Source organism: Idiotropiscis lumnitzeri, chromosome 1, assembly GCF_059441095.1.
Source record: "Idiotropiscis lumnitzeri isolate Australia: NSW breed Sydney's pygmy pipehorse chromosome 1, RoL_Ilum_1.0, whole genome shotgun sequence".
Classification (NCBI taxonomy): Eukaryota; Metazoa; Chordata; class Actinopteri; order Syngnathiformes; family Syngnathidae; genus Idiotropiscis; species Idiotropiscis lumnitzeri.
In genome coordinates this window covers 8,373,981-8,389,778 of record NC_142391.1, presented here as the reverse complement: position 1 = coordinate 8,389,778, position 15,798 = coordinate 8,373,981, and the positions used below count along the sequence as shown (strand labels likewise).

At 41.3% G+C, this 15,798-nt stretch overlaps 3 protein-coding genes across 4 annotated transcripts in view; 1 reads left to right on the top strand and 2 right to left on the bottom strand.

Moving 5' to 3' along the window:
• Positions 1 to 550: 550 nt before the first annotated feature.
• Positions 551 to 8,286, bottom strand: wdr20a (WD repeat domain 20a). The gene is made up of 4 exons (XM_088314532.1): positions 7,962 to 8,286; positions 5,886 to 6,068; positions 4,193 to 5,533; positions 551 to 2,083 (listed from the first exon to the last, which is right to left on the bottom strand). Exons 1-4 carry the CDS (start codon positions 8,223 to 8,225, stop codon positions 2,030 to 2,032), a joined length of 1,842 nt encoding a protein of 613 aa, XP_088170658.1. The 5' UTR covers positions 8,226 to 8,286; the 3' UTR covers positions 551 to 2,029.
• A 2,037-nt stretch (positions 8,287 to 10,323) lies between these two features.
• On the top strand, positions 10,324 to 15,494 carry LOC148343045 (uncharacterized). Of its 2 annotated transcripts, XM_088314509.1 has the most exons (5): positions 10,324 to 10,462; positions 10,558 to 10,607; positions 10,696 to 10,770; positions 11,701 to 11,793; positions 12,950 to 15,494. In XM_088314509.1, exons 1-5 carry the CDS (start codon positions 10,426 to 10,428, stop codon positions 13,472 to 13,474), a joined length of 780 nt encoding a protein of 259 aa, XP_088170635.1. In that variant the 5' UTR covers positions 10,324 to 10,425; the 3' UTR covers positions 13,475 to 15,494. The 2 variants fall into 2 exon arrangements, with proteins under 2 accessions (XP_088170635.1, XP_088170646.1); XM_088314520.1 differs by lacking the exon at positions 10,696 to 10,770.
• Positions 14,664 to 15,798, bottom strand: part of dync1h1 (dynein, cytoplasmic 1, heavy chain 1) — a 37,518-nt gene continuing 36,383 nt past the window's right edge. The window contains exons 76-77 of the mRNA XM_088314498.1: positions 15,162 to 15,286; positions 14,664 to 15,078 (exon numbers count right to left, since the gene is read on the bottom strand). Of these exons, the coding sequence (XP_088170624.1) occupies positions 14,950 to 15,078; positions 15,162 to 15,286 (254 nt within the window). The 3' untranslated portion in view covers positions 14,664 to 14,949. The remainder of the gene's footprint in view (positions 15,079 to 15,161; positions 15,287 to 15,798) is intronic.

The following is a 15,798-nucleotide window of genomic DNA, read 5'->3' as shown; positions in this document are numbered from 1 at the left end:
ACCAGGGTCGCCTGTACATCAAGCAGTGTCATTAACCATTCGACCATCAATGCTGGGTGAGCCACAGCGGTTTAAAAAGAAGCTTTATATTTAAGGTCAGTGTTAGGTTTTTAAGGTCAGGAATCGGGATTGGGTCTAGGGTTAGAGTTAGGGGTTAGGTGATGTCAGAGAATTACTGCTACTGAGAGGCTGGCTGGAATCAGACAGCACTAAACGATTACTGGCTTATTAAAAGAGTTGGGTCCCCACCCAACCTAATAAAAAAACGTCAGGTATTTTTCACAAGCATTAACTATACTTGAAGACACTACAGCTTTTCAATTTAATAATGGGGGAAAAAAATGTGATTTTGCAGTTTAGATAAAAGTCAGTAACCACATTTTAAGATATATAAATGGGGAAATTGTATTCAATTTTATCCAAAGTGAGAACATTTAATATATACCACCATACTAATTTTGTAGTACGACGATGTCGGTGTTAATACATGGTGTAAAGTCTACCCAAATTTTCTGATTGTGATGCAATGTGGGAGACAAACAGGAAACCATTGTATTCAAGATTATTTTTATTATTATTAATATGTATACTTTAGGCTTTAGAAATATAACTATCCATGACAAAACTTCCCACGGGGGAAGTGGTAAGTTTGCCCTGCCCAACCCTCCCCATCAGCAAATCAATTATTACAATATACACAGTATGATACAGAGCACATATAAATCTGAACGCAATATTAAAAATAAATGCTCAATAGATAGACTTTGTAATATTTTCTTTCTCTACTGTATTAGCCACCTGTGAGTTGTGAGCACAGCACAAAAACATGTAAAGCCATTTTTTTTTATCATCTAATAAACTTATTTAAGTGCAAACCTTTCTTTCAAAAGACTATAATTGCAGCATCCAGTTTTTAGCTTTTTTTTTGGGGGGGGGGGGCATTAAAACAGTCCAATGCCCTCTTTTTTTAAATGTTCCAAAAGTAGTAGTACTAAAAAGAAAAAAAGTATCAGTGCAAAAGTCATTGGATTGGACATTGGGGAGACAGACGCAGATGCTCACTTGATCGTCAAAGAAGGGGAGAAAAAAAAAAGAAAGAAAAAGACAGCTCCACTCAATTTCAATAACCCTGAGCAGTCTAAGCTACACTTCTAGTTTCTTTTTTTTTTTTTTTTTTAAATGTGTCACTTGGGATGAGTTTTGACATGTTGCCTTAACAGAATGTAAAAATGAGTAAAACGTACTACAGGAAGTAGAGCAACAGCCCACAATGCACCTTTTTTACCCCTTGGTGCGGTTTTCCCCATCAGGCTGGGCAACCTTTTTCCTATGCAAAAAAAAATGCGGTGAAAAAAAACATTTGAGCTTGAATGTTTTGTTTTTTGGAATTGCATGGCACGCTGGATCAATGTTCAGGCCGCAGGTTGCCCACCCCTGCTCTAATGCAATGATTCCCAACAACGGTACATACAGTTCCATGAAAAAGAAAAAGTGTTTGTCGATTGTTTCAAATTCTTACTTTTGCTTCTTTTTAACAGTTCTCCCTAGACATAAAATGCAGCTTTATTAATAAAGAGCAAGTACTTTTTGCACAATCCTAGGCAGAATTTTTTTTTGCCCTCAAACAAAAATCACGATTTAAAAACTGCATTTTATGTTTACTTGAGTTATCGATGTCTGCTATTAACATTTGTGTGATTTTACATTTTAAAGTGGGGAAATTATGCAAAATAAAAATAAAATTTGAGAACAGGGCAAATGCTTTCTCGTGGCACAGTATATACTTTTTGTGACATTTTTCCCCTCAATCTAAAAAAGGCACAATGGCTCACGAAATGTTGGGAAACGCTGCTCTTAAGTGAGCAAAATAAAAAAAAAAGGTGGGAGGGTAGTGGATGGAATACAAAAATAAAACTAAAAAAAAAAAATGGGTAAAGGAAAACTTGCAACACTCGCAGAGGAAGTGAAGAGCAGCATCTGTGGCTTGCGTGGATTTTTGTCTTTAGCAGCAGATTTATTGTGTTGTGGGCTATACTACTGTTCCACTGGGAGAGCTGGCTTGGTTTTGGGAGGACAATAAACCCTGGAAAAAGGAAAACAAAAAAAGGAGATTTGCATTTGGGAGTAGGAGGAGGCAATGGGGGGGGGGGGGGGGGGGGAAACTAAATGGGATTTCACAAACTGCAGCAAAATGGGGGGGGGGACGCTCATTAACGTGTCGCTTCTGGTCCATGAAATTGATATTAAAAGCAGCCATTTTGGGAGCAAAATGTGTAATTTGAAAGGTTGCTTCGATCAACTCCAAATGCTTTACAACAGCGAATTCTCCACTGTCAAATATAGAATCCCAATTTTGCATTTGCAAATTGGCCTATTCAAAATTTTATTTTTTAGTAACCTATCCTTCGTTATTCCCCGAAAAAAAAAAAAACTAATAAAAAAAAATAAAAAATCATTGCTATTTGTTGCTTTGGCTGACCTACAGTCTGATGGCATCTAGGGACCACTGGGTCGAGAAGCTTCATTTAGACAAAAGTAGTCCTTCGCTACCATCTTCTGGGATCTTGAAGCAATAACAGTACAGAATAAATCTTTTAAGGGTAGGCGTCATTATTTGCAGATTTGTGTCATTCACAAAAAGCTAGTGACGGTGTTCACTGTACGCCTCAAACGCAAAAGGACCGATTGTCGGATGGCTCCAAAGATTCCCCTGAGCGATTATGCTGTGGTTGTGGGGTGTTATGGGGGATTTTTCCAACCCGGTCCAATCCTTAGGTGTGTGGTCAACACCAAATTGGGCCGGGCTGCGGACACAGTGATCGACTTTACAATTGGAATGACTCGTCACTCAGAGTCTAGATTTGAGGAAATTCAATTATTTTATCATGGCCTGCTTGTTCTGCTCAAATCAGTACACCAAAAAAAAAAAAAAAAAAACTATGATGGCACATAAATGCCACCATTTTGGATCAAGTACAGACTTGAATATAACGGTAAGCACCGGCATTTAGGACAGTGTCAATTACGACATATACTGCAGCGCATTAAAAATAGAGCGAAATATTTTAGGGGAACTATTTTGTCTTTTTATGCATATCTGATTTTTTTTTAACTTCATGATTTGTGCATTGAAAAATTAAGAGACACTTTCAATGTGAAAAACAAATCATTGGCTCATCCCTCACCCTTGCACTAGGTTTGCCGGAAGTACTTTTTTTTTATTTTAAAGATGTCTTTCTGTAAAGAAAAAACAAACTCAAGCTGTGAGATCAAGAAGAACTACAAGATTGTTCAGAGCAAAGTAGCGAAGCATGTGGTGCTCATGAGCGCACTAAAGCGGCGATTCCCAACCACCGTGCTGTGGCAAGTTACCCAATATCAGATAATTGGACTGAAAATTTGTTCTTTATTTCCTCCAAATAATGCATCGGTGTTCATCTATCACTGCCAGCGATTTAAGGACACCCTGTGTCAAAAATAAAATGCTTTTCCACTAGAAGGCAGAAAGTACAATTAAACTGTGTATCCATTCAAACAAGACAATCATAGCGAAACAGGCCACCATTTCAGAAATATTTTTGTAAATTTATTGACTAAATCATCATTTAAGTATACGGTGAAGCCCTGCCTTTTCGCAGTTAAGGAGTCTTGAATGTACTTCCGGTGCATTTATTTTATTTTTTTTTTTAAATGTATCGCTATGGCATTTATTTTTAAGGGCAACATAAAGATGAGTCGCAGTGTTTTGGGATCATGAACACGCAACTGAAACTCTCTAGTGAAATCCTTATTCCTCATATTAATGCGCTCGTATGCATGTATGAGTGTTTCAATCACGTACGTACGAGCATTGCCCTGGAATGTGTGAAAAGTCATTTTGATTTATGTCCCTGATGGCCGCTCAAAATCTTCAACATAACTCCAGCGATGAACAGGGGATCACTGTATCTACTTTTTGTGACCACAGACTAATAAAGGTCGGGAAACACTGCACGAAAGGATGCGCTAACACAAAAGGATCGTCTCTAGTGATTTGGCATAGGAGCAGTGAGGGGGTGTGGCCGGGGGCGAAAAAGGCCATGTGATATGCGAGTCATATCTGGAATTGCTACGGGCTGGTCAGTTGCAACCCGCCACCTCCGGCACGGGAGAGAGACACGCTTGGATCGGCCCTGGGTTAAAAAGAACTTACCACTTTGCCCGGCCTGGCCCATGTGCAAATAAATCCCTCCTGACAAGCGGTCACTAAGCAGTCCTCTAAAAATATGAGCACAGTCAGCCTCTCGTGCGCTATCTTTTTACAGATGAGCGGCTCGAGCAGCGGCACGTCCTCCATGCGCGGGCACAGCGCCGTGCCCAGCGTCTTGGCGGCGTCCGTCTTGCTCTTGGTCAGCACGTTGAGCTTGTCGCTGCTCTTGCTGCTGATGTGGCCCATGCTGTGGTTGCGCTTGTGGTCCTTGTCGTGGTGGCGCTCCTTGCGCTCGTGCAGCGACAGCGTGGCAAACTTGCTGACGCCCGTGGCGATGGCGCTGTCCATAATGCCGCCGCTCGGCTTGTTAGTGTTATTCGTTGTGGTGGTTGTGGTCGTTGCGGTGGTGATGGAAGTAGTGGAATGGGGCAGGCTGTTGGAACGCGGTAGCGTAGTGGAGATCGAGTTCACGCCGGGAGTGACGGCTCCACTGGTGCTTCCGTTTGTGGCGTTAGTACTTGACGTGAGTATGGTGGAACCCGGCGGCGGGATGGTGGCGTTCATCACGTTGGTGTGCGTCCGTGTCCGCGAAAGAGGCAAGTGCGGGAACAGAATGTCCTCAGTGAGGTCCCACAGGCACAACTGAGTGTCCTGGCCCACCGAGCCGAAGCGGTATGTGACGCTGACGGGCCGGCTTTCGGTGGAGTTGCGTTTGGAAAGGCGCGACTGCGTGCTGTTGGCGCGGTCCCGCCCAGAGTTGACCACCTGCTCCTGGAAGTCCTCGTCGCTGCCGCTGAACTCCAGCGGGTCGCTCTCTTCCACGCTGGTGGTGTAGTGGTCGAAGGCCACCACGCTCACCCACGACTTGTGTCCGTGGCCGCGCGCCATCACCCGGCAGTCCAGGAAGGACCACACGGTGACCAGGTCGTCCTCGCCGCCCGCCACGATGTACTTGCCGTCGGGGCTCCAGCACACGCACAGCAGACCGCCGAAGTAGCTCTTCATGGTGCCGTGCAGCTCCACGGCGTCGAAGTTGAACACGCGCAGGAAGCCGTCCTGACTCACGCACGCCAGGAACTTCCCGTCCGGGGAGAAGGCAAACTCGTTGAGGGCGCCCTCGCCCACTGTCCATTTGAGCAAGGGGTTCCGCGTGGATTTACTCTTGCAGGTGTGCACCGAATAGTTGTCACCCTGCTTAAGAAGCTGGTAGTGCGGCGCCGTGGTGCCGCACGTGTGCTCCACGTTGTACAAGTACATGTTGCCGCTGGCGTGCGACACCAGGAAGAGGCTCTCAGAGCCCGGAACCCACTTCACACACGTCACCCTGGACTTGTCTATTAGTCTCTGGTGGGAGGAGGAGTGACACAAAAAAAGGAAAAGAGCATCACAAATCAATTCAATTTGTCGTAGTTTAATCGGCTGCAAGTGAAAGACACACCAAGGATGTCCTTCATTATTAAAGCAGTTTAAAAAAACATACAATTGGGGCCAACTCAGTAAAAGTCAGATACCTCTGAAATAAAAAGGGATGTCAAACGCATTTTTGTCAGGGGCCACATTGTACTAATAGCTTGACACCAATTACATTCAAGTGTTGTGCTATATAATGACAACAATGGTACCTCTCACCAGATATGCATTAGAATTCAAAGAATTAAACACATATATATTTAAAAAATGAGTCCTCCGTCCTTACCTCCTCATTGAAAAGCTTGCTCGTCTCCTTCTTGATGGGGTCGATGAGCTGCACTTGCCCGGCGGAGAAGCCAACTAGCAGCGACACGCTCTCGGCCGTGGCGGTGAGGTGGTTGAAGTCGTGACAGGTGGGCTGTGTCCCCTTGTAGATGCGCTTGTCTATAGGCTTGCTCAGGTCAGCGGCCTGTGGGGAAAAGGAGGCGACACAATCTTCCAAGGCGATTACAATCTAGGTTTATTACCGTGATTATTAGAAGCCATAACAGCTCATGTTAACCATAAAAAAAAAAAAAACATTTGTACATACATTGTCCACTTTGTATTAGAAGCCACTGGCCTGACGTCGAACGTGAAACATTTGCAAAGAATGAGGTTAAACAAATTGATTTTTTTCCACAACTTTATAACCTTCAAAAGTCAGTTGTAAATCTTTCTTAGATATCCAAACCATCAAATGGCTCGAAATTGTGGCATGTGTGACAGTGTTTTATTGGCGGATGGGGACACGCATGTCACACATGCTACGCTGCAATTTAGCTGTCAGCTGACATTTGGTTCAAGTAGCACACTCGTCAGTCTCAACAGGCACGTCTGATAAAGAGCCACTGTTACTGATTAACACTTTCAATCAGGCTTTAAGTTTACAATATTATGTCTTGCTGATGCTGAAAAGTGCTTTGAATATTTGAAAGACTTGCTAGTACGATACAATCCAGCTGGTGACTGATGCAAATAGTATGCGTATAGTTAACCATCCTGTTCATTTTCCAAGCACACAAAGTATGTTCAGTCAATTTTGACATAACAATAACCAATGCAAAGAAAACAGTCGTGTTTATGAACTCAAATCATTCCACAGTAAGCTGCATATCGCACAGTGAAATAGCGAACTGTTAAAAATTAGATTCACACTATTCATCAATAGCAATGATTAATACACATGGTGCACTCAAAACAAAGCTCAGACTTTGGTCTGCTAGATTATTGCTAGTGCTAATAAACAATGGGGAACATAACCCTTTAAGCAATAGATATTTAAACACATGCTGCAACAACACATTTAGACATTCAATATCACACTACTTTGTCATATATTCTTTATCCTCTGTGCAGAGCTCAAACCATCTAGCAGAAACAGAGGCATCAATACTGCACATTAGTCCGTGTAAAGTTTATCCGTCTGGCTAATCTGCCCCCAGGTGGCCAAAACAGGAACTTTCAGTCTTTTAAATTCAATCTAATGATGTCATTACTATATTGCAGTATAAAGTACATTATCAGAGTTCTGTATTTGCTTCAAGGCACTCTCGGACCGCTACATGACTTTGGTCCTTCATGGATATTCACACTCATGCTGTTTTGACACTTTCAGGATCCCCCCCCCATGACCCTTACATTCAACAGCTGAATTTTAGGACTTGTTATTTTTACACGCAAACCTATATTATATAAGTGTCAATGTTAAAAGTCAATCAAGCGTCCCTTTAAGCACCCTAAGCAACTTCAGTGTAGAGATGTTTGTGCATCTCTAGCGAGTGACTTGAGTCATCAAATTTCAGAGTGAAAGAAGGACTTTTAGTGCATTTCAATTGGTGTCAAATGTCAAAACGGGTCAAACCTGATTTTATGTGAGGGGTACGTGACATAGTCGGCGACTCTGTCCTCACGAAACCCGCTCAGCTACAAGCTAAGTGGCTAACACCGTTCATGCCAATGGGAGCAGTGCTAAGTGGACACCTGTCAGAATATGAGAGGTCGACAGGTGGTACGCGACGTCACCTGCAACAACAAACTCTTCGCAGCTACTTTTAATCCAAACTGTGATAACTGCCAATGAGGCTCAATTTAAACGCGACCAATACTGCCGAGTCGAGGGGGGAATTTCGCTCAGTGGCCTCGAAGTAGCTTGGGAAGTCAGTCGCACTGCTAACTAGTTAGCCTGAAGCTAACTAGCCTGCTGACTCCGTTTGAAAGTCACACACCCGCTCGAGTCGAGCTCACAGGCCGGGCGGAAGGCTCCGGGCTCGGACAACAAGAAGCGGCACTACCGGGGAGTGTGCGTGTCATGGCACGGTACCTTTCGGACACCTTTGTAGATGTAGAAGTAGAGCTCACGGCCCACATTGAAACAGATCCTGTCGCCGTTGCCCGACTGGTCGTTGACGTTGACGAAGGAGACCTTGACCGGGTTGGAGCCTTGCGAGTTAAAAGGCACTCTGTTGGGACGGCTGTATTCGGAGTGTGTGAGGAGTTTATAGACGCCTTCTCGGGTGGTGAACTGAGTTTTGATTTCGTTCATCTCCTTCCCTCCTCCCTCCGCCGCCATCTTTGAAATTAACATTCATCCCTTTCCTCCAAGCCGGATCTTACGCAGTGGCGAGGGCGGGAGAATGACAGCCATGGTGGGGAGGTCTGTTTGGGGCAAGCGTCGTACTTTTCTGGGAAAAAGTTACATTGATAAAAGCTTTGTGTTCTTGATGTAGACGAATGTAGTTTTCCGATGTGTGATGTAGTTGGCTAAATTTCATATACACGAAAGCGTGCGTGAGCCTTCATGAATTCATAACCCTTCATAAAATATACCATTTACAGCATTTCATTAAAATGTTTTGCTGATCTTGATTTAAATTTTTTATTTGGTTCACCTTGTCCTGGAATTGTATCACATATTTTTGATTGGTGGTGAATAAGGAAGAGACGGCATGGTGCTTTCAAGAGCCCCCGGAATTCTGACAAAAAAAGTTAAATTTTTGGTTAGTGAAGGATTCTATTACGATTACTGGCATTATTTTAAACACATGCTGGACAGAATGTCGATAGTTAAAGTTAACAGGTTCATATTTACTGAATATTTTAAACATTGATGAAACAAGATGCATTTATCAAATGAAACTAGAAGCACGGGTCACAAGAATGACTGGGATTGTAGTCCTGATGTTTACTGATTTATTATATTATTCTCATATGCTAAATTTATAGTACTTAGTTTAAATGTGTGAACTTTATTGAAATTCTCAGTAGTGAGAATAGATTTGCGCACATAGCATTTCCATGAGCTGCCCTCACATTCACAGCACTTCATGGACAAATATGACGAAGCACATTCTCCACATTGGCTGTAGAGATGCAAACATACCAAATTGGGCACTGGAGGACTCACACAGACGCTATCAAAAGAAAAACACATTCCGAAAGACATAACAATTGGAGATCGGAGCACATGCACATACGCATACACACACACAGACACGGATACATACACCTGCACATACACAGGCACATATACATACACCTGCACCTACACATACACTTACACGTACACACGCACACATGCACACCGACAAGATTACAGAAGAATGCCAGCGGAGCGAGAGACGGAGGGACGGCCCGCCGGAGAAGGCCAGCCTTGGTGTGCCAGTCTACGGGACCAAACGGGAATTGACCATCATCAACTATCCAGACGATGACTAACCTGGGGAAAACCTTCCCGTGGACGTGGACCCGTGCCGTGGGAGGGAGCGAGGACGACCGATTGAACCGATTCAACCTACATTACCCTTGACATAAAAAAACTCCTATAAAAATTGAAGCTGGGCTGAAAGATGGCGCGCATTTTTCGACTGTGCTCGCCCGAGTGCAGTTTTCTCGTGAGATTAAGAAAAAGCTGCCCAGATATCTGTCTTTGTACTATTTCCTGAACTCCAGGAATTGAAGAAACTAAATATCGGAACTCTAATCAGTTGTTGAGTCTTTATTTGACCCTTTTCTTCTTGAGCACAAAAAAACGAACACGCATTGGAGTAAGTTTGGCTTTTAAAGGTTGATTTACTAACTACTTCTCATTTCCACGGTGACTCGACTCCAACATTAGAAATAATGAGTTGTGGGCGCAGCTACTTCTGGGAGTAGTAGTATAGTTTGTTCACATGCTGTGTTCAAAAGTAAAGTACAAATACTCAATTGAAATAAACTGTAAGTAAATTGCCCAGATCGTGTAATTCCCGTCACGAGTTAGATTGAGTGTAATGTAAATTAAATATTGAGTATGAGAGTATAACTAAATATAAATGTGCCCGAGTATGTACTTATGTACTGCATGTATGTATACATATGTTTGTACGCACAAGTTTAAGTGCAATTGTGTGTATTCTTTGTACTCCCTTTTGAACATGTAAACAGTGCTTATGATCATTTGTCTTTCCTTTTTAAATCTTTTACTTCCGACTGAATTAATTTCTATCTGTTTATAAGTTCTGTCAATCAATCAATTCTACCGCAAATCACACAAGTTAATCACCGTGAGCCTATTCAATATGAATTCAGTAACATTTATTTAAAATAAAACGATTAATATTCGAGGCAAGAGTGAACTAATCGCGTTTGTGGTGAAGAAAGACCAAAATCACCTGTTGCCAAACACAAACGCAACATGTTGCCGAAGTTGATTATTGACGTCATCTTTTACGACACCTCAGAAATTACGGCAGCAATGACATCATTTTAAATGAGACTCGCGCGAGCCTGCCTGACCGTGCATCAGCATGGCTTGCAGGCGAAGACGACCACATTTAATTCCAGGTAAAAACTGAACGACAATCTGAATCTGAATATATATATCTATTTTAATTGAGACCTCAACACTGGCCGTGTGATTTCCCTTCCCTTCGTTTTAGACTCCAGTGGCCAAACAAGCAACATGGAGCAGCTTGCCTTCAAATACAAGGTCAACCCAGTTATCCCTCATCTGCAATTTCAAAACATGACAATCACACGTTTTGACTGAAGTATTGAAATAATGTGTTTGTTTTAAGGAGATGTGCAAAGTAGAATCCAGCACTGATTCAGACTCTGAGATTAGTCCAAGATGGTCAGACACCAGCACCATGGTACCATTAACACACTATACTAAAAGACGTCACGTGATGGGGACATGTTCTAAAGGTTGCTCCGTATTAAATACAGTTACTGTACTGACTTAGAAGTTTAAATTATTCCTTGGAAACTCTTGAAACGCAAAACAGTGTCATCTTAAATTATATTTCGCGACTGAAATGAGTGGAAATGCCATTAAACTGTCTGTTACAGCCCCCCAGGAAAAAAGAAAATATTATGTAGCATGAAAAAAAATCGACAAGCTATCGTATTGCACTTTGTTAAACGTATAGGGATAACAATTTAATACAATTGAAAACCTCAAATAGTTTGTGCATCTTGACAATTCAATGGCCATTGTGCTGTTTTTTCTTGTGCATGCCTTGGCCACCAGGGGTCAGTATAATGCATTTATAAACGATAAACAATATGTAGATTTGATGATTAAAAAAAGAAAGACCACAACTACGTTGCTGTCATAGCTGTTCACAGATGATAAAGCATATATGCCAATGAGTGTTGTTGTATGCGCTGTCTGCATGTGTTGCCATGGCTTGTTATATAAACATAACATAACATAAGATGTATAACGGTAAATTATTCCTGTGACATGCAAGGCTACGGCATTTTGCATTGTGTGTTAGCATTAAGCTCGTAGACCTTTTGTAAGATAAAGTTAACATGGTTTAATTAAACGCACAGCGTATAATTGCCTTTGTTTGCTGAATACATTTAGAAGTTAAACCTCAAACGAGAGTGGCGTTAAATAGTTTGAAGCAACAATTTGGTTTGTTTTTCAAGGAATTGTTAATGAGCTGTCAAACTGCTGCCTGTTGTTATTTTTTTTCCCTCACAATTCAAAAAAACTGCCGAGCAACTGCTATCTTGAAAAACCCACGAGTCAAGATACTACACTATAAAACCCCATAATAAATGTGTGGCAGGAATGTGTGAGCAGCGCGCTGGAGAGTGGGACTTCAACACGGATGTTGCCACGAGTGCACGAACCTGCGGCACACCAGGGATGTTACTCATTGGTAAGATGACTGAAGCCCAAAAAGCAGAAGAATTAGTTGTAAGGCATCATATTCAGCATTTCCAAGAGGGTGTTACCTAAGTGAATGGGACCCTGCATGTTCAAAGTGCAATGGATTTTTTTTTAGGGTCAACTGATCAATAGAGATGTCCAACAAATTTTGCGTGAAACTGACTTTGGTGGCTCAATATTCAAAGAATTGCACAGGGGCGCTATCAAGCAGATTTCGGGCTCTTGATGAGTTAAGTTATAACAGATTTGCCATCACGTGCATTGATAAAAACATTTTATGTTTTCGCAATATTTGCGACAGTTTATGTAGGGTATAAACAGGGTTGAACAATTTTACAAATTCAAATTGACGTAATGTGGTATTTTGCAATTGTCAAGCACATGGTCTACAATTTTGAAAAAACATAACAAAAGCCTACGCTTCATTTCGGACTGTTGGTCGTCTTTACCTTTTAAATGTATTAATTTAATTTATTTATTTGCTGATCTACATTTCAGTGCTTAAAAAGTGCAGTCTACATTTAAATATCGTATTTACATATCATTGTTTCATGAAATGTGACAAAATCCAAAGATTTGTTTGCATTCTTATCATGGTCCAATTTTTATTAATTTATTTTTAACTAACTGATATGTTTTTGCCATTAGAATTTTGTGAAGTTGTTGTAGTGAACACATAAGACTGCAAGTCAAAGTGTTAAAAGTTAACCACGCTCATTGAAGTAGACCAACTTTAAAGTTCACTCATGGTTTATATACTTTTATTTAGGCTTATAAGACTAAAACATGTATGTTTAATAAATCTTACATTGTTGATTGTACTACAGATGAACATATTACTTTTGTTTGTAAAAAAAAAAAAAAAAACATTGGAAGAGGTCCTTGAGAAAAATAATCGCATATTACGAATGGATGGATTTTTACCAGGATGAACACACCTGCAAAATGTGAGTTTCTGAGAATGGGACAGCCCTCAAAAAAGAGAAATGATCTAAACACGGACCCTGAAATCGCCTTAAAAACAAAATGACAGAATTCCTGTTTGGGTCCTTGAGATTTCTTTGTGACTTGTGGGTCTTCTCATGATAACCAGTCCTATGAAATGGGAACTATCTGGCTCTAACGAAGTATTTTGCCGATTGTAGTATTTGGACCCGTATGACGGGAGCTCGGAGGATTCTGACGAGACCAACATGGATACCAGCACCCCGAACGGGCGAACCAGGCAGTCGGCAAAAGGAGGACGAAGTCGCTTCTCACGCCGGAGCAGACATTTTATCCTTCCCCCTCCTCCGACCTCTGGTTTTCGACCACTTGTGAAACCAACAAAAACGGCAAGTGAGCAGGAGCGCCATCTTCTGGACGTGCATATGAAATGTGAGGACGACTCTGAGGTTTGGTTGTGCCAACTGAGCGAGGAGCTGCCTGGCAGCCAAGCGGCGGCGGCGGCGGGGTCGGGCATGGAAGTACGCTACCGACTCCAACGTGACGCCCAAATGCCCGAGAACTCTTTGGAGAGAACGGCCGGCCCGTGTAATTTCCATGTGGTTGTTAAGAGGAAGATGGCCGTGCCCGGGGTTGACGGTTTGGAGCTAAGAAAGCGGCAGTGTGTGGTGCACGTGGAGGAGGAACAAGAGGGCGGAGGGCAATCTGCATCGGAAGCAAACTAGATCCCGGTCATGTGACTTTACAATGCACTTTGTTTCTTGTCTTTATTAGCGAGTCGACATTTTTTGTTGCGCATTACTAAAGAATTTATTTTATTTAATTTCGAAGTTGACGACGGTGAGCCCTCATTATTTGAATACGAGAAGCGATAATCCGCGAGGACAGGTGAAGCCCCACAAGAATCTCCGAGGATATTGAACGGGCCGCACCGCGAATAGTAGAAATTTATGTTGTTGTCCGTCATACATTGGGTTTTTTTTTTCTTTTTTTTTTAAACTTAAAAAATGAAAAAAATATTACAATAAACCCCAATAAGAATTTTCTAGAACAAATGGGATTATCTGTAAAATAAAGAAAATAGGGGACAAATCCACTGGTGCAAACCACAAGCATGCGGGGATCCACTGTTCGACGTCCACCAAGAAATGGTCTAAAATTGCGGAAAAACACTTTTTTCTTATTATATAAGGTGATGACTTGGTCTCTGTACAGTGGTGCAAACATACACGTTTTATTCATTCATTCTTATATTGTAAAACACTCGTATCTCAAATCACCTTTCCCCAATTGAAATGAATGGCGTTGCCATCAATCCCAAAAATTGTGATTTTGTTATTTTAAAGAGAAAACTAGCACTGCATAAATTATGGCTTTGCCACCTTTTGGCAGTGCAAGTTAAATAAAAGCTCCCCTCTCAAAGATACCACTATGGGAGTAGTATGAGTCATTATTCACTGAGAATAAATATGCCTGTAAGTATTGTCTACATGCTTGCGATAAAATATTTATTTTTTTAATGGGTAACATTGCCACATGCATGCTTATAGTTAGTCCGTCTGCCTAAGGCCTTTCTCAATATGTCAGCATTATTACATTGTGAAGAAAATAGAGTATAAATAAAGGCACAGACTCTCCACGCTTTGCTTTTTTAGCCACAACCACAAAGTATTTGAAAAACACTATATACTTTATTGGTACGGCTTTGAACCTGGAAAAGTAATTTTTTGACGTAAAAGCTCACTGCAACTGAGACTGCATTTTTTTTTTCTGAGTTGTTGCAATGGTGTTCCCCCGCTTGTGATTCAAATTTGGAATGACAGCAAAACTAGCTGTTGCAGTCAGCCTATCATGAAAACCACTTTCACAACCCTGCTCGGTGTTTGGCAGGCTTGAGACACAAATTTGTACATCTCATTTTAGACCAGCAAGCTTTATTCAATGTAAAATACAACAACATACCTCTCCTCTTTCATATATAACCTGTTCTTCCTGACAACATCCTCATTCCAAGCATTATCTACCCAACTGTCAACTTCCTCAAGACCTTCTCTGACACTTGCAAAATAAAGTGTATACATAGTCTACTACTACTGGTTCACGAATTACTGAGCATACTTAATGGGTGGTTAACATGCAGCGCAGACAAGTAATTATATGGGTCTGTTTTTACTAGAGAGTTTTTTTACATCTAATACTACTACTCTGTGCACAGGACTGCCACACCACGCTCGAAAAAGCTGTGCGGATCCTCCTTGGTGGCGATGTCGAAGTCGACAGTGAAGATGAGATCGGACCTGGTGAAGTTTAGGTACACGGGCAGCGTTACCTGAGGAAAAACAACAATGGTGAGCATGTGGTTGCCGGGTGGGGGAGGGACGGACAACAACCTGTGGATGGCGCTCTTCCTACCGTGTGTCTCTTTTCACCATCGCCTTGCTTGATCCAGCGTAGCTGAGTGAGAGGCAGCTCGGTGGAGATGGAAGTAGACAGGGACAGCTTGTTGTTGGCGCATGTTGCCCCCTGCAGTTTGAGTCCTACAGCGCAAAATTGGTGTCACTGTCACGGTTGTATTTATTTCATTTGTTTTTTTTAAATTCAGTTAATTTTAAAGCAAGTTTGTTAGTTTTTTTTTTTATCTTATTGAAAGTGCTTCACTTTTGTTTTTGTTTTATATATTTATTTTATTGAATAGAGTATTTGTAAAATGCAAGATAAAAAAAAATAAAACATTTTAAAAAAGTATTGTGGAATAACGTTAACTACAATTCTCAAACTGACCTCGGTTCTTCAATAGCTACATATGTACACCAATAACAACAAATACATTTAAAACAAACCTTGAAAACACATGTACAATAATTGACAAAAACGATTATGAAGAACATTTTCTCTATAATTAGTTTTAGATACTTAAGAGTTAATTCAGTTTAATTTTTTTTTTAAAAGCATTTGCGTTTTTATTTTATTTTGTGGAATTTTTTTTCAGTTTTGTTTGTTAGTTTTTAACTATAACAAACCAGGTTAGTGTTTAGAGGAAAAACATTAT

Excerpts from the sequence above, each read along its gene's own strand:
- wdr20a (XM_088314532.1), bottom strand. The coding sequence starts at position 8,225 with ATGTTAATTTCAAAGATGGCGGCGGAGGGAGGAGGGAAGGAGATGAAC. Across the intron at positions 6,069-7,961 it reads TCTACAAAGGTGTCCGAAAG|GCCGCTGACCTGAGCAAGCC; the intron begins GTACCGTGCCAT and ends TTTTCCCCACAG. Across the intron at positions 5,534-5,885 it reads GCAAGCTTTTCAATGAGGAG|AGACTAATAGACAAGTCCAG; the intron begins GTAAGGACGGAG and ends TCCTCCCACCAG.
- LOC148343045 (XM_088314509.1), top strand. The coding sequence starts at position 10,426 with ATGGCTTGCAGGCGAAGACGACCACATTTAATTCCAG. Across the intron at positions 10,608-10,695 it reads AGCTTGCCTTCAAATACAAG|GAGATGTGCAAAGTAGAATC; the intron begins GTCAACCCAGTT and ends GTTTGTTTTAAG. Across the intron at positions 10,771-11,700 it reads GGTCAGACACCAGCACCATG|GAATGTGTGAGCAGCGCGCT; the intron begins GTACCATTAACA and ends AATGTGTGGCAG.